Source organism: Hyperolius riggenbachi, chromosome 6 (assembly GCF_040937935.1).
Source record: "Hyperolius riggenbachi isolate aHypRig1 chromosome 6, aHypRig1.pri, whole genome shotgun sequence".
In the NCBI taxonomy this organism is placed as follows: Eukaryota; Metazoa; Chordata; class Amphibia; order Anura; family Hyperoliidae; genus Hyperolius; species Hyperolius riggenbachi.
In genome coordinates, this window is record NC_090651.1 from 74449830 (window position 1) to 74475995 (window position 26166).

The window sequence follows — 26166 nt, forward strand, 5'->3', positions numbered from 1 at the left end:
TAGTAGCCGGCAGTAGAGGCTTCCTCTTCTTCCGCTATGACTACACAGCACTAGTCACATGACGCGGAAGACGACGGAAGCCTCTACCGCCGGCTACTACTGAAAAAGAGGTATGCATAAACCCTCCCTCACCCACCCGCCCAGCTGCTGCACCCTCCCTCACCCTCCGTCGCTAGATTTGCGTCGGCACATGCCCCCATCCCCCGTGGTACGGTACGTTTATTCACTAGTGTGAAGAAACTTTCCGTTTCCCATTGCCCCAATGCTGCAGTATTTTTTGTCCGGATCCGTTCCGCTGGGCAGAACGTTCCGGAAAATTAGGCCCTGCAGCATTTTTTAGATCCGTGGACCGGAACGTACGCAACGTATCCGTACCAACAGACACATGTGAATTGGATCCATTCACATCTGTTCCGTTTGTACAGTGTACGCTCCGGTTCCGATCCGCAAAAAAACACTAATGTGAACCGGGCCTAAAGTCCTGGTTATCCGGAACTCAGGCAGCAACCAGCATGCCTGGGGAGGAGAATGGGGGCGCAGCCTCTCTACGTTTGCAGAGCACAGTGCAGCGCTAAAATCTTACAAACCCTCTGGGTGTCGTTATGTTTTTTTTCATTCATGCAGCTGCCAGCTGCTCAGCAGCACCCTTGTATGGCTCCCTGGTATGTCACCTGACCCACATCGGGTCATGTGACACATCAGAGCTGTGCAGAGGGGAGGCAGCTGGCAGCTACAGGAGTGAAGAAAACTGGTAGACCGCCCCTCAGAGGGTTTGTTTCTGCTGCACTGAGCTATGTATTTAATTTACTGGGGGTTGGGGGCGGGGTATCAGTATTAATTTTAGGTTGGTCACAATCGGCAGAAACACATACTGTACCTACCTGTGCCAGATCCCGGGGACTTTACTGTATAATGAATATTAACATGTAATTCAACAACATAAATGTCCAGTCAGTCCAGTCTTGAGAACTAGTTTGTTGCAGAAAAATCAGTTTGATGGTATCAATTTTATAAATTTACATATAGTATAATCTCGTTATAGTAAACTCCAAGGGACCAAGAAAAGTGGTTTTAGTGGTTTACTATATCAGAAGTTTACTATTTCAGAAATTGTCCTATAAATGGCCCGGCATGCCCTGGCACATTCTCTGCTGCAAAGGAGCAACTCTGTCCTCCCACTGCAGGCACATTTGGTGGACTACAAGGTTAAGTATACCTTAGGGAGGCAAATCGGTGGAGGCGCCCTTAATCTTATTAACAAGCTATTAGCGGAGAAATTAACTCAAAAATAAAATTTCAAAAAAAAAAAAAAAAAAAAAAAAAAAAAGGTATCTTACCTCATCAGAAGACTCAAATAGGTGGAAAAGGGAGTCTTTTTTATTAAAATAGGGGGTAAACTGTAGACAACGCATTTCACGGGACACAGCCCGCTTCATCAGGTCAATAAACAAAAACCGCAAATGCCAGCCGTGCAGTGCGGGGGCGCATATAGAAAACATATAGTTTAGATGAGGCTGGCAATTGCGGTTTCTGTTTATTGACCTGTTGAAGAGGGCTGTGTACCGTGAAACGCGTTGTCTACAGTTTACCCCCTATTTTAATAAAAATACTCCCTTTTCCACCTATTTGAGTCTTCTGATGAGGTAAGATACCTCTTTTTATTTGAAATTTTGTTTTTGAGTTCATTTCTCCGCTAATAGCTTGTTAATAAGATTAAGGGCGCCTCCACCGATTTTCCTCCGTATCCCTCACCTCTTTGAGGTGCTACTATATCACCAGGGAGACTATCCTCCAGTATATAGGACCACAGGAGGAGAGCGACCGCCTGGTACCAGAGTGTTCCAGTACACCGAGCGGAAACGTGTTTTTTCCGCATGTGATTGTCATTGGTTGCATCAGGGTAACCCACCTTTGTGAGTATTTATTACCCACACTATTACCTAACCCACTAGTCTAACGATACTACACCAAAAGGGCTACACCCTTTCCTTAGGCCTAAGACGTTCCCCTCCATAGTGTGGCGACCGTCAAGGACCTTCCCAGAAACTTGAAGTATACCTTAGGGTTGTATAGTCAGACTGGATAAATTGCTGGTAGAGTGTCCAGAGCTCCTTAAGCCTCATCTACACAGTACAATTTTCCATCAGATCGACCGGTGATCTGATAAGAAATTGCATCGTGTGTAGACGTCCAGATTGTTTCAGATCAATTTTGTGATAGATTTTGCACTAATAAGTACCCAAAATCTATTGCAAAAATCTAACGCAATCCGATTGGAAATTATCTATTAGATTCATCTAATAGATCCGATCTGATGGAAAATTGTACCGTGTAGATGAGGCTTTAGAAATTGCAGCCATCACTGAATAGGGGCAGCCACTCGCTTCCTGTGGCTCCGATACCTTCGCGGGTGGGACTTGTAGCACACAACTTGTAGCACCAGCCTGAAGAGCGCAGCAGACCATGGGTTTCACACTGACATATGACGCATTCACTGCGCACTGTTTACTATATCAAGAGTCAGCGTGAGGTAGGGGCCAAAAAACATGGTTACTATATCAGAAGTTTTGTTATATCAGTTTACTATACCAGGCGTTGCTCCCATAGACTTATAATGGAGATTGGCCGGGCCTGGAGAGGTAGATTATTATACCCGAATGTTTACTATACCAGAGTTTATTATAATGAGATTATACCATATAACATTTAAAACAAACTTGAAGGATCTTTTGACTAATTCGGTTCATTGAAGAGTTAGGCTGTATTGTGTAGGTACAGGTTTATTTGGGTTTTTTATTTAATGTTTTTTTGCCTCTACTGTGTTTTATGATGAATTCAGTCAGTAGAGCAATGTGGAGAACGCAACAATCCAGTGAAAGCACCAATCACGGCATCACAATCCATTACTCACAGATCTTGCTTCAGTAACATGAAACCTGGTTGGTTACTTTATTCACATGTACAACATATTTTCTTTACAATGTGAGGAAAGAAGAGCCTTAAAATATGAAGTAGAGCAGGACTCCCCCATCTTCCGGGGTTACTACCATTCCTGGGACAATCACTGTTGTGAGACCTCAGGGCAGGCCATAGGTCATCTATGCACAGCTGTTGCCTTGTGGAAGAACAAGCTTCTCTGGTTCCTGCAACCACTAGAACCAGATTCCACAGACAGCATCGCTAAACTGAGATACTAGGGATTCCATGAGGCATCTTACAGAAGACTGCTCTGAGTCCATGATGACAGAGGGGGCTGGTGAGACACTTGGCAATTTCTAAGTAATACAGCTGGCACTTGGACTGCTATGATGGGTCACAAGTCAGCAGTCTGGCAAACACCATTGAGAATATTATGAAACAATGCAAAAAAACCCACCCAAAACATGTTTCATTGCTACATTTAGGACCCTTTCATACTTGACACAATCTAGTGCAGAGTGATTGCTCTGCAATTGCACCACAACAGTCCCAAAAGGTTGCCCACATGGTACCGTTGCAGTGTGACCACACAGTGAAGCATACTTTACAATGAAAGTATGCCTCAATTCTGGGTTAACACACTGAAGTTCATGCATTATACTGATGGGACTCGCCACACTGCAATCAATAGCCCTATAGACTAAAGAAAAAATGCACTGTGTGGAGGAAAGTGAAACTATTGTACGGTTGATTGGAATAAAAAAATATTGTTGATAGGAGTGTTGGATTTTATCTATGGAGAGAAAGTGCCCTAATTGACCCGTTCATGGGGAAAAATCAAGAATTATCTTCTGATTACTAACGATCCTGCAAATCCGATCAAATGCTCACATCTGAGGGACATATTGTACCGTAAAGTAAACGAGCAAATTTCAATGGATATCAAGGAAAAACTTTTATAACTACAGCAAGAAAGGCAGATTTTCAGTCAGAAATGAATGATAATGTTATTTGGTAGTAATGGGCCTGATGCAGTAAAGTATGATAAAGTTGCTGGGCACAGGTTGCGCATCGCAAATGTACAGCTACTACCGCCAAGGGAGCACCGCCCGTTAACCCTTAGTATCTGGTTAGCACGCGTTGCTATGGTAATGCATGGAACGCCAACCGTTACCAGTTAATACAGTAACACACATGGAACTAAGGGATAGGGTTCTTTCACTTTAACAAACACGTGCAGGAGCCGATTTCCTGCACGCATTATTGGCCTGAGGCGTGATGTCGGAGAGTTGCAGTTAGACACTGATTAGCGGCGGTAGTTCTAATTTAATGTCGCGGCTGGATGTTACGAAGCTCCCAGATGCATTAATGTAACACTCTGGAACGCTTTGTCCAATGTGAAAGCTAAAGTGTACCAGAGCTGTAATAATAAAGTAAAGGTTTTATTCATACCTGGGGCTTCCTCCAGCCCCATCCCCACGGATCACTCCCACGCCGCTGTCCTCAGCCTTCGGTATCAGGTCCCGTTACTTCCTCCAGTCGGTGCCAGTCTACGCAGGAGAAGTTCTCGCTCTACGTATCTCTACAGCGCCTGCTGGACAGATACATAAATAGCGCACTTCACTTGCGTCAGACTGGCCCCGACCGCACTGTACTGTATAAGGCCCAGTGAGGGCTATCCCCTCATGTGAAAAATAATCACAAGTGGCAGGCTGTAGTCCAACAAAAACAGAAGAATACCGGCTTCCTGCAGACAGTGGGGGAGATGAGATGTAATCTTCACAAGCTGTCCATAAACAGAGACAGCTGAGAAACCTCCTCATGGTGGCTGCAATTAGCTTCTGGTTTGGGCTGTAAAACCAGGTTTATGAAGTGGAGGAGAGGTGGTGTCACCTCTGGCCACAGCACTTCATCATAACTCCCACATAATTCCCAGACCAGCTTCACCGATAGGAATACTGTATGTATGAGCTGGATGGTGGAAGAGGTGTCAGTATAATACAGCATATAGAAAAATCCCTATTCTAGCAATGTTTCAGAGCTTACCTTTGAAAGACGTAGACCCTGATTCACTAAACTGTATTGCACACTGACAGTGCGTAACACGCGCTATGAGGTTGCATTAAAAGGAAGTTGAGGTGTGAGACCGATGGAAGCTGCCATATTATGTCCTTTCAAACAATACCGGTTGCCTGGCAGTGCTGCTGATCTGTCTGGTCAATGGGGTCTAAATCACACACCTGAAACAAGCATGCAGCTAATCTTGACTGCTTTGCCATAGACATCTGATCGGCATGCCTGAAGCAAGAAGTATATGGAGGCTGCCATATTTATTTTCTTTTAAACAATGCCAGTTGCCTGACAGCCCTGCTGATTCATTTGGTTGCAGTAGTGTCTGAATCACACCAGAAACAAGCAGCTAATCTTGTCAGATTTGACAAAAATGTCAGAAACACCTGATTTGCTGCATGCTTGTTCAGGGTCTATGGCTAAATGTATTAGAGGCAGGGGGTCAGCAGGAAAGCCAGGCAACTGGTATTGCTTAAAAGGAAATAAATATGTCAGCCTCCATATACCTCTCACTTCAGGTGTCCTTTAAAGTATTAGAGACACAGGATGGGCAGGACAGCCAGGCAATGTGCATTATTTAAAAGGAAATACACATTTCATCCTCCATATCCCTCATCTCGGGTTCCTTTTAAGCACACTGCGTATAGATTGTGACAATTACATGAGCTTAAAATCAGCAGTAATGCTTGTAGTAGCTGTAACATACAGTGTGCCGACTGCCTGTGTTACACTATTTGTGTAATGCGTACAGTACAGGTTAGTCAATCGACCCCATTGTGTTTTGTAAACATTGGCTGAAAATGTGTTTGAAACATGCCTGTTGACATGTTTGTGCAGTGCTGAATGACTTCTGTTGGATAGAGATCAGTACTGCAATGCCCTTGTCCATCACAATAGCTGTGTGTGTTTACAGGGTGTCCATCTCAACCCCACTGCAGTACAATGGTGAAGCGAACTTTCAGGAGATATTCCAACAACCCTTATAGGCAACATCTACAAGACAGAACCTTTTTTTACTATTCTAACTTTGCTATATGCTGTATGACCATCTGGTTTTTACTTTAGTTCTGCTATCAAAGAAAATTCTGCCCAGAAGTGTTATTTCACTTATAAGAGGAATAATAGCGCTCCATTCTGATCCCACCCGTACGGAAGTTTTGGGTGTCTCCTGTCACCATGGGGCGTCTAGTCACCTCCTGTTCCGGTCTCCATAATATAAAGCAGGAAGAGAGGGAGCCCTTAGTAATTGCAGGGGCATACTGACCTAACAGCTAAGGAACAATGGGATATATGCACTAAACTGCATTAAGCAGAATTACGTAATACATTGCATGTAATACCGGTAGATCTGCATTTTGCTGTAATTATCATGCGGTAAAACGTTATTTTGCTTAACACTGTTTAGTGCATATACCCCATGGGACAGAGTTATCAAAACCAATGCATGTTAAAAAAATGAGCAATAGTGGAGCAGTTGACCACAGCGACCAATGAGTTTGTAGCCATTAACAGATTTAAAGGTTTGGATTGGTCTGTCCATCCATCCAGGTGCCACACTTTTGATCCAACTTTCTTTGCACTGGTCTTAATAAAAATGCCCCAGAGATCTCACCAGTGGCACAGTGGTGTAGTGGTTAGCGCTCTCGATTCCCAGCCAGGTCAACATCTGCGTTTGTATGTTCTCCCTGTGTCTGCATGGGTTTCCCCGGGCACTCCGGTTTCCTCCCACATCCCAAAAACATACAGATAAGTTAATTGACATTACGCACATTATTCTGCTTAATGCAGATTAGAGCATACACCCTCACGTGTGAAGCACAAAGGGAAGTAGTTTCCTGGCATATAGTTCATTGAGAAAGAGCAAACCATGAAATAATAACCAACTGTGGCTGGAAGTTCTCTATGAAAAAAACCTCCATTCACCTGTATTGTGATTCATAAGCTCAAAGGTACAAATGGAATCTTGCTAGTGTGACGTTATAAACAACTGGATCCACTGGTCTTCAGTGAGATTATATAACAAATGACAAAAACTGACCCCAGGAAATTAGAACTGTGGAGAGGCTTGGGCTACCTCCTACTGGCCTGTCCAGGGGGTCAGTGCGCTGACACTGTAGAGATGATGGTTAATAATTGATGGTAACTCTGTGACCAGAAGCCCAACTGTAGCTTCACATACAGAACAAACACAGTGTTAGGAATAGACAGTGGTGTAGTTAAGGAGCTATGGGCCCCAGTATGAGTTTTACAGTGGCTGGATAGTGTACTGGTTAAAGGAAACCAGAGATGATAAAAGATAAACGTTTTATACATACCTGAGGCTTCCTCCAGCCCCATAACCACGGATCGCTCCCATGATGCCGTCCTCAGTCTTCTCCAGCTCCGGTACCAGGTCCCGTAACTTCGGCCAGTCTGACGTAAGAGAAGTGCGCTCTCTATCTCTCCGTCAGCCGCACTTCTCTTCACTCGCTTGCGCTCACTTCCTGTTTCGGAAATACGGAACTGCACAGAAGCAAATTGTAAAAAATACACTTCCGCACATGCGCGCCGCACCGCCACCATTGTTTCAATCCCCGATTCGCCATAGATTTACACGACTTCCGGTTCGCCACATAACCGCGCAGTACCATCGATTTATCCGAGAGTAGGGGATGTGCCAAAAACCCATAACAAGTGTAGCCACAACAAGCACCTGAGCTGAATTATAATCCCCTGTACTGGAGGAAGTGGAGGCCAGTAGTTGGGACCCCACAGCTCCGGGCCCCCGGTGATCGCAGGTGCTGCTCCCCTCTAGGTCAGTCCCTGTGAGGAACCTTTGTTATAATTCGGTGTTTCCCGTGGGGGATGTACGATTTCTTGCATTACATTTATATTCTATGCATGAGACGTCACCACTGTCTTACAAATATAGCTTACAGTATACTGTATGTATGTGAACAATACAAACACACACAGCTGTTACAAGTGACAGGCCTATTCTTAGGGGCTCCTGTGGAATTCTGCTGTGACAACCAGTGACACAAACCCCTGCGTCATCTTACCACTCTCAACACAAACAGTCACTTTCAGAGGCTTCTTTCAGATGTTTATCTTGACGCCCACGTCTTGTGTGCAGGTTCAGCCGCCTTGTGGCTGTGCTAACATTTCTACAAACAATGGCAGAGTTTCACTGCTTGCACATGGGTGGGTGGTAAAGGTCAAGGGCGAGCATTCGTGTGGGGTGGGAGGTTAAAAGATGGATAAGCCATGAGTGGTGACAAAAAGAAAAAATGCCTATTACTCTAAAACTAGGGCATTGTCTAGGAAAAAGATGCAATGACATTTAAAGTGCAAAGTGCACCTGTCAATAAGCACTTTGGTTGAAGCCTTGTACACATACAAGATGGTTCTCAGCAAAGGGGGCTGGTCAGAGCAGCCTCTGCTGAGGACCTAGCATTTGTACGACAGCCCCTGAATCTCCACGGTACATCGCCAAGAGATCAGGAGCAACATCATCTATGTCGTGGGCACAATTCTACTCACCTGTCCTTCCATGTCGTATAGCGGATTTTGTCCCTCCTACCTGCTCCATAGCAACAGTACATGTAGCTTGCCTGTAGGCTAGCAAAACATTTATGCAGCACGCTGACTCCACCTGAGGGATTGAATCACAATCTCTGTAAGTGGCATTCATTTTGTGCGTCTGCACCTTAAAGTAGAGTGACCAGATTTTTGTGGGTCCAACCTGGGACAGGGAGGGGGGGGGCAGGGAGGAGAAAGTGGGGAGGACTGAGGAGCGCGCAGCGATGAAGACTGGGGGGGGGGGTTCTGCGCCTCGGCGAAAAATGGGCGTGGCCATGACATTGTATGGGCAGAGCTAACGTAATGATGTAACAGCGAGGCATAAAAAAGCAGTGTTTACGCCATGATGTGGACAAACGAGACTTTGCATCATGGGTGTGCAGAAACTGTGTGATGCTAATAGTATACCGTAACCACAAAGCAGCAAACATAGCCATCTATGACCATTAAATAATAAATGCAGTAACAGTTACCCCGGACACCAGAAAATAAACGCAATGCGGGCAACATGTCAGCACAAAATAAACGCAATGAGGGCAACATGTCAGTATAAAATAAATGCAATGCGGGCAAACATGTCAGTACAAAATAAACGCAATGCGGGCAACATGTCAGTACAAAATAAACGCAATGCGGGCAAACATGTCAGTACAAAATAAACGCAATGCGGGCAAACATTTCACCAGAAAATAAACGCAATGCGGGCAAACATTTCACCAGAAAAGAAACGCAATGCGGGCAAACATTTCACCAGAAAAGAAACGCAATGCGGGCAAACATTTCACCAGAAAAGAAACGTAATGGGAGCAAATTTCACCTGGAAAAGAAAGCATTTACTCACCTGGCAGAAGTTTACGGCCTCTGGCACGCTGCTACCGGGACCACCTTTCTCCTGCTCGTCTCCCGCGCTGACAGGGCTACGGCAAGATGGCGCCCGAAGCCCTGTACTGGAGACACAAATAGTCTCCAGTACAGGGCTTCGGCAGCCATCTTGCCATAGCCCTGCTCGCCTGCCGGTGTCGGAACACTATGCAGGCTGGAGCGGGGCTGCGGGCAATGAACTGGCACGGCGTCTATTTCACTCTACTCTATGACGTCTGGTCACTCTACTTAAAGGGAACCTGATCCGAGTAAAATTATTTAAAATGAACACATGGTGAACTTGCTAATTAATACCACATACTTACCCTGCCATCAGTTCCTCTTTAGAAACTCATTATTTTCTTCTAGCAATCAATCTTTCCAGTTCTGACTAGATCTAGTTAGAAATGGAAGCCTCAGGGCCCTTTTCCACTATATCAGTTGCTGTGTACTGGCAGATCTCCAATCTTCCTTTAGTCTCTATGCCCCAATCTGACACCATGCTCTTCCCCTAAAGTCGATACCCCATGTGACTGAGAGACAAGTTGCGCCTACCAGACCACAGTGCAAAGTATAGAGACCAGGCAGGGAAGACTTCAGTACCACCAGAACTCACTAAAGGGACCCATACACCTAACGATTTTCCCGCCGATTGGATCACAGTGATCGAATCGGCTGTGAAATCGCTGCGCACACAGCTGGCAGAACGATTGATTTCCGTCTGAAATCGATCGCTCCCGTCGATCCGTGCACGCGGAAGATTTTTCTCGATCGCCGGCGGGTCGGGAGTGCGTCGATAGCAGCGTTCGAATGCCCGACGACCGACGCAATACAGCGGGTATACATTACCTGTTCCGGCCGGCGCGAGTCCCTGCTGTCTTCTCCGGTCTGGTCTGGTCTCCGGCATGCTTCACTTCTTCCTGCCCGGCAGGAAGTTTGAATAGTAGAGGGCGCTCTATTGTTTAAACTTCCTGCCGGGCAGGAAGAAGTGAAGCATGCCGGAGACCACACCAGACCAGAGCGGAGAAGACAGCAGTGACAGCGGGGACTCGCGCCGGCGGAGCAGGTAATGTATGCGCAGGGGGGGAGCGGCACCACCACCACCACCACAGATTGTGATCGGGCAGGGAAATAAAGGGAAGAGGAGGAATATATTATAGATAAAAAGAACCCCCAGCATGCAATTCTTTGGCACCGACTACTAAAGAGCCAGTGCTCCCTAAGGTATATGATAACTCCAAATCATAACAGCAGAAAACGATACTGCTTTAACATTGCTTATTCTCACATGCAGTCCATAGGGAAGGGAGGAGCACACTCAGGAAGAATGTAGCTCCACCCCTCCTGCTGCCAGGACGATTTCAGATAGCCTGTGTAGGGGGGGGGGGGAAGAAGAGAGAGAGAGAGAGAGAGAGAGAGAGAGAGAGAGAGAGAGAGGAGAGAGAGAGAGAGAGAGAGAGAGAGAGAGAGAGAGAGAGAGAGAGAGAGAGAGAGAGAGAGAGAGAGAGAGAGAGAGAGAGAGAGAGAGAGAGAGAGAGAGAGACTCTTTCTCTCCCTCCCTCTCTGTGTGCCTGCTGTGTATTTCTCTCTATACAGAAGTCCCCTTCTGCATAAACTAGTAAAATTTAAAGCAGACACCTCAGAATGCTTCACTTTACATTGCAGACTGTAGTTACACTCCACTTAAAGGGAAACTAAAGTGAACCTAAAAAAAATATAAAAAAAAAAAAAAAAAGTTTCACTTACCTGGGGCTTCTACCAGCCCCCTGCAGCCTTGCTTGTGCCATCATGGAATGATCCTCCAGTCCCCTTCAGTGACTAAGTTTCGATTTTGATCACCAGCCACTGCCCCTGCCGCGAGTGTTCTCAATCATGCTCCCGCTGTCGGGAGCATCCAAATCTGCCTGACCCTGTCCGCGGTTCAGTGCTGAATGGTGCTGATGTGTGGCATTGAGGTGAATTTGAAACAATGTTCCCATTCAAACACCAACATTATTTCTATGTAATATGAGGGACTACCTGAAATATCCATTCAAAGTATATTTCACTGAGTTTACCCTTTATCTATGACATAGATTTGGTAAGATTGTATAAAAAAAGATTGTATTATTAGTGGGCACCTTAAGGCTGGTTTCACAGTGGGACGTTACAGGCGCACATTAGAGCAGCCTGTAACGCAGCCCACCGCACAGTAATGAAAAATCAATGGGGCTGTTCACAGTGCGGACGTTGCGTTACATTGTATCGCTGCGTCACAAGACAACGTACTGCATGCAGTACTTTGGACGCGGCTGAACCGCGTTAGACTGCTTGCACATGCTCAGTAATGTTGGGGAGGAGCGGAGAGCGGCCAGGCACATGGCTAATTAATATGCACTGCACGTTATGACGTGCAGTGTTTACTTCCTGGAGCAGCCGCTCTGTGCGGCGATTGGCCGGCGGGACCACGTGATGCCGCATGCGCACAAGAGTGCGCATCACGGCATCACTGACGCCAGAGTGAGTTGCACAACGCGGCTCACTCTGACGTCCAGATCCAGCACCACCAGGCGTTGAGTTAGGGGGACGTTATGCGACCTTAACGCCCCCTCTAACGCAACGTCCTGGTGTGAACTTAGCCTAAGACTAAGTTCACACTATGCGGGTTGTGTGACACCTGTGCTTCAACGTGGGCATAATGCAACGTGCACTTTGCATGTAATTCTTCATAACAGGAAGTTTGCTAGGCTAATGTGGTCTTTAACACACACACACGTCAAGCAGAAATGCACTGTAGAAAGTGTGTTTTAATACGGTGAACCACTGGACCTGCTGGGACTCAGGGTGGATTCAGTGGAGCGCTCGATGAACAATTGGAGCATAGCGCAAGTTAACAGCACACGCTATGGCAGAAGGGGCGTAACAAGAGGGGGTGCAGAAGTTGCGACCGCATCGGGCCCTTGGGCCAGAGGGGCCCCAAAGGGCTCTCCCTCAACCACAGTATTAGCTCTCTATTGGTTCTGTGCTCATAATCACTTCTATAGATACTTTGAATAGTGGTAATCATTAAACTGCTCCCCATCCCTTTCTTGCACCTCTGACACTGTAGTTGCCATTGGCAGGTTTTGGTGCGCCGTATCAATTGTTATGTATAGAGTGCTTGGGGGGCCCCAATGTAAAACTTGCATCAGGGCCCACAGCTCCTTAGCTACGCCACTGTATGGCAGCATAGCATGCGCTGAAGATTATTACCTCCCGTTGCGGTCATTAAGCTGTGCTGTTAGTTTAAAGAATCGTATGAATGCACCCAAAACGTTTGACACCTATCTAAAGAAAACACACTGCTAAATAAAACTTGAAACGGATTTTAATTATATCTACAAAGATTTAGGGCAACACTGACGTGAGTGCACCCCCTTATTCTTCCTTGAGGTGGCTGAATGACTCAGCCTAGGTAAACCTGTTTAACCCCTGCACTGCTGCAGCGGTCTGTGCGCCTCTGTCGGGGGGTGCTGATGTCACCTGCTTTCACAAGTAGATGAAGGGGACAGACATGAATGTGTGTCATCCAAAAAAAACTTTCCACCCACCTTGTAAATCGGTTTCTCTGCTGATTGTTATTTTAGATTTCACAGAACTCAAAACCACAAAGGTTGTTGCAAAGGAAAAAACAAATAAGTGGGCGGGAGGGGAAGGGGAAAGGGTGGCTGAAATTTCATTAAGATCTTGCTTGCCATAAGCATACTGCTGACAGGAGGGAAACGTGGGTCAGGCTGTGAACATAGTGTACTTAAACACAATGAGAAAAATATTTCTAAAAGAAAAAAGAAATAGCTAAAATGTCATTGTGTATCAGATCACCTACTAAATAAGAACAATCTAATTGGTTGGAAGATCCTGAACTACCATATATATTTGTACATTACACACTCCAATGAGTTCTGGGTCACCATGAGCTCGCTGGTTAGTCTGTACCTCCATGTGTACATTGATTTAGTGTTTCCATATAAATGATCAGGAATCATCATTGACAAGTAATTGGTAATTGCCTGACAGGTTGAGTTAACTGCTGATGTGACATCCCTTTCACACTGGGGCGGTGCAGTATTTTTACAACACTCCACTGCCACGCAATGGAAGTCTATGGAGACTTTCATACTTCCGTGGTACAGCGTGACGGAAGTGATGTTCTTGCCGCATTCCCCGACGCAGGTCCAAAACTACGTTAGCGCTGCAGTGATGTGTCCACTTGCGGCGATCTGTATTGGCCTGGAAGTCATGTTAGTATATGGCGACGCGTGGATTTTGAAAGATATACCAATGCGACGTTGGGCATGCGCGGAAGTGTATTTTAACAATGTGCTTCCACATCCCCGAACCAGGAAGTGACAGCAAGCGTGCATAATTTCCTGCTTGGCCGGTGGCCAGACAGGGAATAGCGCGGTGTTCCCTGAAGGCCTATTTTTGATGTTACGATGTGGTGTGAAAGGCGCCACGCACCGCAAACGCTGGATTATGGTGTGAAACCTGCCAAAGTGTACTAGGCCTTAAAGTGGATCTGAACTCTTGCACAGGACAGAAGGAAAACAGAGAGAAATGCACCCTGTATGTATTTAGAGAGTTTAGCCTGTCCAATTACCCCTCATCTGTGACTAAGCACAAGTTGTAATTTGATTTCTCCCCTGTGTCAGCTGACTGCCATGGCAGATAAGCTAATTTGAAAGCACAGGATGTTAATAATATGTCTGCTTCCATGAAAGAATAAAGTAGAAACACTGGGGATATATTTTTGGATTTGTATCAGCTGTAACAAAGAAATGTTTTCTTTAAAAGGTTATTATGCTGTTGCGTATCTTTTAGAGCAGAGAGGAAGTTCTGAATTCAATCACGCTTTAGCAAAGTCGATACACTTGTCTATCTCAGCAATTCCCCACACCTGACTCTCTCTCAAAACACGATACTGGCTAACAGGCGCGGAGCTAGGGGGGGGGGGGGGTCGGGGTAGGACAAGTGCCCCGGGGCGCTAGGTCCCCGAGGGCGCCGCCAGCTCCTCAGCTGCAGTGTTTTGTTTTTTTTATTCATATAATTTATTCGCGCTGCTACGCAGCGCTCAGCCGCTCACCGCCGGGCCGGATCAAGACTCCCCCATCCCCACTCAGCGAGTGACGTCACTGACGTCACACGTCATCATCGCCGGCGCCGCACCGCCGCGCAGCGTCCATATACTAGTGGAACGCTGCGCAGAGCGGCAGCCGGCAAGTGAGTGGAAGAGGCGCCGCCAGCCAGCCCAGCCCAGCCCACCGGCCCCTGAGCCCCAGCCATCTCTAGGCCTAAACAAACAGGCAGCCGGCCGCAGACAGCGTGAGGCCCAGGTTAGGTGAGCTGAGCCCAGCCAGGACCACCGCGGTGGGGGCCTAAGCCTTATGGTGGAGGTGGAGTATGTTACTGAGGGAGGGTGGGTGAGACTAGGGGGGGGGGGGCTGGCTGGGGGCCCAAAACTGTTGTGGTGGAGGTGGAGTATGTTACTGAGGGAGGGTGGGTGAGACTAGGGGTGGGGGGCTGGCTGGGGGCCCAAAACTGTTGTGGTGGAGGTGGAGTATGTTACTGAGGGAGGGTGGGTGAGACTAGGGGGGGGGGCTGGCTGGGGGCCCAAAACTGTTGTGGTGGAGGTGGAGTATGTTACTGAGGGAGGGTGGGTGAGACTAGGGGGGGGGGGCTGGCTGGGGGCCCAAAACTGTTGTGGTGGAGGTGGAGTATGTTACTGAGGGAGGTTGGGTGAGACTAAGGGGGGGGGGGGGCTGGCTGGGGGCCCAAAACTGTTGTGCTGTTGTGGTGGAGGTGGAGTATGTTACTGAGGGAGGGTGGGTGAGACTAGGGGGGGGGGGGGGCTGGCTGGGGGCCCAAAACTGTTGTGGTGGAGGTGGAGTATGTTACTGAGGGAGGGTGGGGTGAGACTAGGGGGGGGGGGCTGGCTGGGGGCCCAAAACTGTTGTGGTGAAGGTGGAGTATGTTACTGAGGGAGGGTGGGTGAGACTAGGGGGGGGGGGGGGCTGGCTGGGGGCCCAAAACTGTTGTGGTGGAGGTGGAGTATGTTACTGAGGGAGGGTGGGTGAGACTAGGGGGGGGGCTGGCTGGGGGCCAAAACTGTTGTGGTGAGGTGGAGTATGTTACTGAGGGAGGGTGGGTGAGACTAGGGGGGGGGGGGGCTGGCTGGGGGCCCAAAACTGTTGTGGTGGAGGTGGAGTATGTTACTGAGGGAGGTTGGGTGAGACTAAGGGGGGGGGGGGGCTGGCTGGGGGCCCAAAACTGTTGTGGTGGAGGTGGAGTATGTTACTGAGGGAGGGTGGGTGAGACTAGGGGGGGGGGCTGGCTGGGGGCCCAAAACTGTTGTGGTGGAGGTGGAGTATGTTACTGAGGGAGGGTGGGTGAGACTAGGGGGGGGGGGGCTGGCTGGGGGCCCAAAACTGTTGTGGTGGAGGTGGAGTATGTTACTGAGGGAGGGTGGGTGAGACTGGGGGGGGGGGGGCTGGCTGGGGGCCCAAAACTGTTGTGGTGGAGGTGGAGTATGTTACTGAGGGAGGGTGGGTGAGACTAGGGGGGGGGGGGGCTGGCTGTGGGGCCCAAAACTGTTGTGGTGGAGGTGGAGTATGTTACTGAGGGAGGGTGGGTGAGACTAGGGAGGGAGGGGGGGGGGCTGGCTGGAGGGCCTAAACTGTTATGGTGGTGGAGTATGTTACTGAGGGGGGGCTGGCTGGAGGGCCTAAACTGTTATGGTGGTGGAGTATGTTACTGAGGGGGGGGGGGGGGGGGGCTGGCTGGGGGCCTAAACTGTTATGGTGGTGGAGTATGTTACTGAGGGGGGGGGGGGCTGGCTGGGGGGCCTAAACTGTTATGGTGGTGGAATATGTTACTGAGGGAGGGTGGGTGAGCCTGGGAGGGGGGGCTATAAACAGTAATGGTGGAACATGCTGAAAGGTACATACTGAGGGAGGGTGGGCGAGCCTGGGGGGGGGGCTATAAACCGTAATGGTGGAACAGGCTTGAAGGTACATACTGACAGAGGGTGGGTGAGCCTGGGGGGGGGGCTATGAACAGTTATGGTGGAACATGCTGGAAGGTACATACTGAGGGTGGGTGAGCGTGAGCCTGGGGGGGGGGGGTTGGGGGGCTATAAACAGTTAATCATTTCATATATTCCTATAAACAGTTAATGGAACATGCTGAAAGCCAGGTTGGGTATATAGTTGATTGGAGGAGGTGAGGTGGGGGGGTTAAGGTGTATATATGACATGCATACATATCATCATGTCATATATATATACTAGGACTGCACGATTTTAGGGAAAAATTGATTATTTTCTGGTGAATGCTGCCTACATGACGATTGTTTTCTGGTGAATGCTGCCCACATAGCGATTATTTTCTGGTGAATGCTGCCCACATAGCGATTATTTTCTGGTGAATGCTGCGTACATAACGTTTATTTTCTGGTGAATGCGCCCACATAGCGATTATTTTCTGGTGAATGCTGCCCACATAGCGATTTTCTGGTGAATGCTCACCACATAGCGATTATTTTCTGGTGAATGAGGAGCTCACAATCTAATCCTACCACACTCCTAGTGTTATCCTGCCATATGTCCGACCATATTATGTATTTATATAGCACTGACAGGTTGCGCAGCACTTTACAGAGTACATAGTCATGTCACTGACTGTCCTCAGAGGAGCTCACAATCTAATCCTACCACACTCCTAGTGTAATCCTGGCATATGTCCTACCATATTATTATTATTATTATGTATTTATATAGCACTGACCTCTTCTGCAGCACATTACAGAGTACATCGTCATGTCACTGACTGTCCTCAGAGGAGCTCACAATCTAATCCTACCATAGTCAAAGTCAAATGTCCTACCATAATATTATGTATTTATATAGCACTGACAGGTTCTTCAGCACTTTACAGAATACATAGTCATGTCACTGACTATCCTCAGAGGAGCTCACAATCTAATCCTACCATAGTCATAGGCTAATGTCCTCGCATATTATTATTATGTATTTATATAGCACTGACATCTTCTGCAGCACTTTAGAGTACATAGTCATGTCACTGACTGTCCTCAGAGTGGCACATAATGTAATCCCTACTATAGTCATAGCTGTGTTACCATATCATTATGTATTCATATAGCATAGACAATCTGTTCTAAATATTCCTGCCCTTATAATTTTCTGTCACCACCAGACCAGACCTTCAGCCACAACATCAGCTCTGCACTACCACGTCTCCAGCCAGTTTTCTTGCAGACCAGGATACTGGGCTCTCCAGGACAGGACTTCCCAACTGTTCCAGGCAGCCTCAAGCCCTCAACTGGGTGAGTACAATCCCAACCTTCCACCATGGTGTAATGTTCTTCCTCATTATGTGTGTATTGCACTGCTGTATCCATTACACAGGTTAAAGCTTTAATCACGGAGTGTCCTTTGTCAGAGGAGCGCACAATCTAATCCTACCATTGTCTTAGCCCAGTGTTTTTATGCAATTGTATTGTTGTCTTTTACAATGGCACGGGTTTATAAAAAAAAAATGTTGAAATAAACATTGAAACCAATATAGTTCTTTTCTGCACTTCTTTTGCTTTTTTCTATTTGGTTTACTGTTATTGCTTATCAGTACATTATGTTTATTGGAGAAGTATTTTCATCCAACAGCATGCTTGGCAGGTCTGCTTACACTACTGCTAACTTCCTGTACATTTGGCTCCACCCATAACCACGCCCACATTATCTGACCACGCCCCCCCTTTTTTTGCCGCGCAGCCTTCACCTTAGGGGGCGCATTAATAGTCTTTGTCCCCGGGCGCTGAAAGTCCTAGCTACGCCTCTGCTGGCTAACAACAGAGTTATGAGCTTAGCTAAGGGAAGTTTGGATACAAAAATAACCACTCATGCTGCATGGAGGTACAGCTATAGAGTGACATGGACACAGGCATATACCCAATGAAAAGAGCAATGACTGAGGTGAATCAAATAACAGAAGCACTGAACCAGTGCTGTGTCTGGGATGGTTGGTAATGCTCAAAGCCGTGTTGTGGAAGCAGAAAATGGCTTCCGCTACTGGCGGAAGTTTGGGTGCCGCCATAGGTGCCCACACCTATGGTGGCCTGCGGTGCTTTAAAAAATATCAGACGCCAGGGCCGCCTGCAGTGTAAAAGTATGTATAGCCACTTTTTGTAATGCGGCAGCCCAAGCGGCCAATTTTCCCATCATTGCCGATATTTATAAGGGCACCCATTTGCAGGGATCTTTTTTCAGTGGATTGGCAGTGGGGTAAGTTAAAGTTAGCTGGGGGGGAGGGGGGTTAGATTAGCCAATGGGTAGTGTTTAAAGGGAACCTAAACTGAGAGGGATATGGATGTTTCCTTTTAAACATTACCAGTTGTCTGGCAGTCCTGCTGATCTATTTGGCTGCAGTAGTGTGTGAATCACAGACCTGAAACAAGCATGCAGCTAATCCAGTCTGACTTCAGTCAGAGCACATGATCTGCATGCTTGTTGAGGGGCTGTGACTGAAGGTGACACAGGATCGGTAGGAGTGTCAGGCAACCGGTATTTTTTATGAAAGGAAAAATACATATGCTTCTCAGCTTAGGTTCCCTTTAAGGTTAACCTTAGAAGGAGGGTTCGGTGTGAGAATAGTTTTAGCTTTAGTAAATATGGTATTTTTTACTGATATTGTATTATCCTTATTTTAAATATACCACTACTAGCCAACCCGCGTCGTAGCATACGCCGCATCTATCTAATAGAGTACGTGCCTCAACCTTGAAGCAAGAAGAAGTAGGCTTTCCATGAGAAAATGTATGCGTGCTCAAACACCAAGTTTAACCCTAGCAAGTCTGGCTTTGCAAATCCGGCCTAATTGGCTATTCATGAGGCAATGCTCATGCAAATATGCATTTGCTTTCGCATGCCAAACTATGCAGGGTCAAAAAACCAATACTGCAAAGTGCTCTCTCGCTGCCTGGGAACCACAGCGGCACCCCGGAGTGGGAGGCTGGGTGGTGCAGCCGCCCCCCCCCCCCCCCAAGCGTGGCCAGCGCTGGGGAGAGCCGTCCGCACCCACCTCCTAATATTAAAAACAGCCACTTACCTTAACGTCCATTGGGTTCGGCTACATGCGCATTAATTTTCTCATGGAAAGCATTTTGTGCAGTTTGTATCCTTTGGAGGCAGGTGGTGGATGGCTTGCTCCGGTGGTGTGAACCCTGGAGTGAGTGTGCCTGTCCTACCCCCCCTCTGGAGTGCTGTAGGTGAGCCAGCCCTGAGCTCTAAAGCTCGGGGTGACCCATGCTTCTCTCCTTTCTCATGTGGTGCCTCCAAATTAATGCGCATGTAGCAGAACGCAATGGACGTTAAGGTAAGTGCCTGTTTTTAATATTGGGAGGTGGGTGCAGACGGCTCTCTCCGGCGCTGGCCACACTTGGGGGGGGGGGGGGGTCGTCCACGCCACCCAGCCTCCCCCTCCGGGGTGCCGCTGTGGTTTCCAGGCAGTGAGAGAGCCTGGGACCCTGCGGTCCCCCCAGTTGTATAAAAAGGGGGCATTGGGAATCCTCCCCGTGGCGCTCCTGGAGGCCTGGAGCACACCAAAAACTGCTAGCAGATCCGCAAAATGCTAGCAGATTTTGAAACGCTTTTTCTTATTTTTCTCTAGCATTTCACCTAGCATTTTGCGGTTTTGTAAAGCGTTTTTGGTGTAGTAGATTTCATATATTGTTACAGTAAAGCTGTTACTGAACAGCTTCTGTAACAAAAACGCCTGCAAAACCGCTCTGAACCGCCTCCGCAATCCAAAAAATGCCTCACCTCGGGAGTATGCGTTTCAGCAAAACGCCTCCCGCTCTGGTGTGCACCAGCCCATTGAAATACATTACCCAAGCGTATCCGCAGCCGCAAGTGGATCGCAAAATGCTGCCGAACCGCTCTGGTGTGCACTAAGCCGGATAGTGCTAATGTAGCATGTAGCAGGGTGACTGCTTTGTGGTATTGGTTTGTGCATGCATTTGCATGAGCATTGCCTCATGAATAGCCAATTAGGCCAGATTTGCAATGTCAGACTTGCTAGGGTAAGGCCTCTTTTCCATGGACTGTGAATAGGCAGTGAAATGGCTCTCAAACTCTCACAACTGCTCGCTGCTGCCTGGTAACTGCTCGCTGCTGCCTGGTAACTGCTCGCTGCTGCCTGGTAACTGCTCGCTGCTGCCTGGTAACTGCTCGCTGCTGCCTGGTAACTGCTCGCTGCTGCCTGGTAACTGCTCGCTGCTGCCTGGTAACTGCTCGCTGCTGCCTGGTAACTGCTCGCTGCTGCCTGGTAACTGCTCGCTGCTGCCTGGTAACTGCTCGCTGCTGCCTGGTAACTGCTCGCTGCTGCCTGGTAACTGCTCGCTGCTGCCTGGTAACTGCTCGCTGCTGCCTGGTAACTGCTCGCTGCTGCCTGGTAACTGCTCGCTGCTGCCTGGTAACTGCTCGCTGCTGCCTGGTAACTGCTCGCTGCTGCCTGGTAACTGCTCGCTGCTGCCTGGTAACTGCTCGCTGCTGCCTGGTAACTGCTCGCTGCTGCCTGGTAACTGCTCGCTGCTGCCTGGTAACTGCTCGCTGCTGCCTGGTAACTGCTCGCTGCTGCCTGGTAACTGCTCGCTGCTGCCTGGTAACTGCTCGCTGCTGCCTGGTAACTGCTCGCTGCTGCCTGGTAACTGCTCGCTGCTGCCTGGTAACTGCTCGCTGCTGCCTGGTAACTGCTCGCTGCTGCCTGGTAACTGCTCGTTGGGGCTGTGGAGTCGGTCCAAAAATCCACCGACTCCGACTCCTCAGTTTAGGATTCCACCGACTCCGACTCCACGACTCCGACTCCTCTAATTTGCATATTACAATTTTGTTGATTAATAGTATGTAACATGAAATTCGTCTCTTAACTGCCAACGCTTAGGAATTTTACAAGACAACTGAAGTGAGAAGGATATGTAGACTACTATATTTATTCCCTTTAGGCTTCTTGCACACCAAGACGTTGTGTTAGGTGGCACGTTAAGGTCGCATAACGTGCACCTAACACAACGTATGGTGCTGCAAAAGCCGACGGTAGAGTGAGCCGCGTTAGGCTGCTCGATGCCCATAATATCTCCCAGAGTGGCGCTGATTGGCCAGCGGGACCACGTGATGCGGAGCGAGACACTCCGCATCACGTGGTCCCGCCGGCCAATCAGCGCCCGCCAGTGCAGTGAATATTAAGTAGCCATGTGCGCGGCTACTGTAGCTGGCTCTCCCCGCCTCCTCCGCCCCCCACTGCGCATGTGCAAACAGTCTAACGCGGCTATAGCCGCTCCAACGCCGTAGCATGCTGCACTTTGCACAGAACGTGCAGCGTTACATGTAACGCAACGTGGGCTGTGTGAACAGCCCACTTGTGTTACATTGCTGTGCGTTGGGGGAGCGTTACAGGCGCACTAACGTGCGCCTGTAACGTCTTGGTGTGCAAGCAGCCTTAGACTAAAACTAGTCCTTGGTAAGAGTACTTGTAAAAGGTACAAACCGGAACAAAGAACATCTATCAGGCCCTAGGCAATGTAAGTGTGGGTACATGTAAGAATGATGTGCAGGTACTCTGCAGGGGAATGAGGAGATTGTAAACAGACAACACCTCTGTGTTCAATGTGCACAGCATTCTCAGTGGATTCCCTGCAGCTCTGTGGGGAGTGCATATGTAGAGTATAGTACTACTGTGTAACAAAGTAAACCTGAGACAGATGAAATTAAAGTTTTATACATACCTGGGGCTTCCTCCAGCCGCCTTCAGGATAATCAGTCCCTCGTTGTCCTCCTCCGCCACCTGGATCTTCTGTTATGAGTCCAGGTACTTGAGCCAGTCAGGCGTAGTGCGCATGCACACACTCCGCCGCCAGGAGCATACTACACCTGTGCAGCACTATTGCGCAGGTGCAGAATGTTCCTGGCTGTGGGAGCGGCATGCGGCCGGACAGCGCTGACTGGCTGAATTACCAGGACTCATAGCAGAAGATCCGGGTGGTGGAGGACAGCGAGGGACTGATTAGCCTGAAGGGGGCTGGAGGAAGCCCCAGGTATGTATAAAACTTTACTTTTCATCCGTCTCAGTTACCCTTTAATTTGTAGTCACCAAACCAAATTTTAACAACATATCAAATTATTTGATTTCATCAGCAAAGGGAGTGCATACATTTGCATAAATCAGCATCAATGCAGAATTATTTCCATCTCGTTGACCATCTCTATTAGTGACACAGCTACACATCAGGCTTTATTCTTACAGCATAGATGTTATTTAGTATATATAAGAGATTCCTGTGTACACATCATATATACAGTCACAATCAGATATGTATATCTGACCTTAAAAATACGGGGACTGCTTTACTGAAGCAGCACAAGTAACTAATTTTGATTGGTTTATTTCATTTTTGTGGACTAAGCACAGCTATTACTGTATATATACTGTATATATATATACACATTATTTTTAATGACTATTATCTGAGAAATAGAACATTTTATCATATTTTCTATTTTAATTACAGTTACAAATTCATTAGGAGTCGGAGCATTTTTTCCCGACTCCGACTCCAGGCACCCAAAATTGCCCGACTCCACGACTCCGACTCCACAGCCCTGCTGGTAACTGCTTGCTGCTGCCTGGTAACTGCTTGCTGCTGCCTGGTAACTGCTTGCTGCTGCCTGGTAACTGCTTGCTGCTGCCTGGTAACTGCTTGCTGCTGCCTGGTAACTGCTTGCTGCTGCCTGGTAACTGCTTGCTGCTGCCTGGTAACTGCTTGCTGCTGCCTGGTAACTGCTTGCTGAGCACACAGCTCAACAGTCCGTGGAAAAGAGGCCTTAAACTTGGTGTTTGAGCACGCATAAATTTTCTCATGCAAAGTACTTCTTCTTCTTGTTGTTTGAAGGTTGAGGCACTTAGTCTATTATATATATAAATTCTACTAGCACCCCTTTTTAGGTACTTATCCGTTAGCCGGGCGCATCCTCTAGGTGGCGACAAAATTCCACCAGAGTTACAGCTTTCCCTACTATCCATGTCGGCCTGGAGGGGGAATAGTAATTAGCGCCACCTGCCGGATGCGCCCGGCTAACGGATAAGTACCCCTTTTTTCATGTATGCTTTGCCACACCCATCACTCTGCATGGTCCTCTCAGGCAACACAGCCTGTTGTCGCGGTGCTGTGTCCTCTATTCCGGAGCTTTTCACAAATTGTACCAGTTTTTCGCACACAAATTTTCAAGTACCACCAGTGTGCCTGTGCAGTAGATAGGACCCAAACGGGCTTGGCCATTTCTGCTGGAGCAGAGAGTCACTCCTGTGCATGCGTGCATTGCTGGGGAAAAGACTTGAAATTAGATTGCTAGCCTACAGATTGCAATTCTTGGCAATCTATAGGTTATTCAATATAGGTAGCCTCCCTCCCCTCACCAGAGCTGGGCAGTGAGGCACCACAAAGTTTGGTTCCTCCTCACTTGCTCCTCACTGTGCAGCCCTGTGAAATAGTTCTGACCTCAGATCAGCGGTAACCTGGCTGCAGCAAATAGACAGCCTGGCGAACGCTTCACAGTGACGGCATGGGTATACTTTAAATATAGGAAGTGAGCAGTGATATCACTTCCTGTATTTGAGATATACGTGCCATCAGTGTGAACCATTCACCTGGCTATCTCTTCACCACTGAACTGAGGCCTTATGCTGAAGGGCAGCACATCGACAAGCGAGTGAGGGGGAGCCGAACTTTGTGGAGGCAGGACAGCCAGATAAATAAATGACGAGCAAACTTGGCTTGTACCACCTGGCCAACAGCAAAGTACATGTACCACAGGTTGAAAAGCTCTGCTCTATTCCTTCTGGCAAGATGCAGTAAGTTCAGTAAAAAATGATTGACTTACCTGAACTGAGTGTTGTTAATGAGCTCCCTTAGGTTAGCTGACAGGCTCGAGCTCTTCCCCTGTAGAGTGACTGAAGCAGCGGCTAGTGCTGGAGATTTGGCCATACCAGAGAGCCCAAAGTGACTGGAAGGAGCTGAACAATAACCGTGCGCAATACAATGTAATGTGTTTTGTATCCGTTACCCTACCTGTGGGATATACTGTTATTTCCCTGTGTGTGGCTTCCTGTATCATGTGTGCTACAGCCTGTCTTCTGTCCCAGACTGCATGATACTGTGATAGCTATCACACTCCAGCTAATGGAACCTACTTCAGACCTTTTCCCTATAGCTATTATGTCCTGGTCTCAGCCCTCCCTTCTCAGCAAGAGTTCCTCAGCATCAGGCAACCTTCCACAGCAACAGTCCTCTCTAGTCTCAGACAGCCCTCCTTGGCATCAGCCTCAGGTCTCCATCCACAGCCACTCCCTTCAGACTCAAGCATCCACTGCTACCATCAGTGCTCAGTCTCCCTCCACACATCATCAGTCCCACTGTGTCAGTATCCCTCCCCAGCAACAGTCCTACAGTTTCAGGCCTCCAACCTACAGTGTCAGGCGTACCTCTCTGTCAGGCTTTCCTCCACAGCAGCAGTCCGTTAGTCACAGGTCCTGCTCCCAGGCTCAGGTTACCCTACCTCAAACACAGTACCCCAGTCTCAAGCCCCCATTCACCTAGTAACAGTCCATCAGTGTCAGGCCATCCACCTTTAGTTACTTGTATTCTCCCCTTCTTCTATGAAGCCTTTCTCGGGCCTCACTTTTCCAGTGACAGTCCCTCAGTCTCTGGCTTCCTTTTCCCAGCTATTAGCCACACTAAAACTTCTGTGGAGGCCCACAATCAATCCCTTCTCCTGCAGCTATTGCCCTTCAATCTCAGGATTGGCTTCCCTCCCTAACTACTTCCCTCCCAAATCTCTGGCCTCCCTTCCCAGCAATTATTCATATATAACAGGCCTCCCTCGTCAGATATTACCCCTAGCTGTTGCCTATCTCGGTCTCAGGGCCACCCACCAGCTGTAGCCTCCCTTGTCTCAGATCTGGCTTGGCTTCCCCAGCTATTGCTCCTGAGTTTGAGGCCTGGCTGCTCCAGCTATTACTGCTGCTGAGCTTTAGCCAGCGTTCTCCAGATATAACTGCTGAGTTGTAGGTCTGCCTCCTCTAGCTATTGTGAGTTGTAAGCCAGGCTCCCTCAGTTATTGCTGCTGAGCTTTCAGCATGACTTCCCCAGCTGCAGTCCCGAGTTTCCCCACAGTCTGCGACTCCATCTATCAGGAAATTCCTGCTGTGAGGGTGGATGGGAAAAGGGTGGGTCACAATCCAACACACAAACATTAACATGTGCTGAGGCCTCAGAGGCCACCCCAGAACACTCACACAGGCATTCTCTGTGTTAGCAGCTCCAGCTATGTGCTCTGACTGCCACAGTTCTGTGCTCAGCCATTCTAAAGGTGGCCACACACCACACATTTTTTTAAATATCTGTTCAATTTAAGAATTGCAATCAATTTTTTGGACTAATTGTAACATTTCAAAAATATGACCTATGTATTACACACATATGTTTTTCCCTAATTATGATAAAAATGATTGGAAACGCTGAGAAAATGCTAGGGTGTGTATATTAATAAATTGACAATCTAACATGCACCATATTATATATTATTTAGAAAAATTGAAGAAAAACCTCCAGCATTCCAGACCAATAAAAATGGGGAAAAAAGAGAATTAAAAAAAAGCTTTTGATTTGGG

The 26166-nt window shown here is 47.9% G+C and overlaps 1 protein-coding gene across 4 annotated transcripts in view; it reads right to left on the reverse strand.

Moving 5' to 3' along the window:
- BTBD19 (BTB domain containing 19) overlaps window positions 1-25682 on the reverse strand; it is a 105016-nt gene extending 79334 nt beyond the window's left edge. For 2 of the 4 annotated variants that reach the window (XM_068239524.1, XM_068239522.1), the window contains exon 1: window positions 24378-25682. In XM_068239524.1, coding sequence (XP_068095625.1) covers window positions 24378-24481 — 104 coding nt within the window. In that variant the 5' untranslated portion in view covers window positions 24482-25682. The other 2 variants (XM_068239523.1, XM_068239525.1) reach the window with 2 other exon arrangements.
- Window positions 25683-26166: the final 484 nt, after the last annotated feature.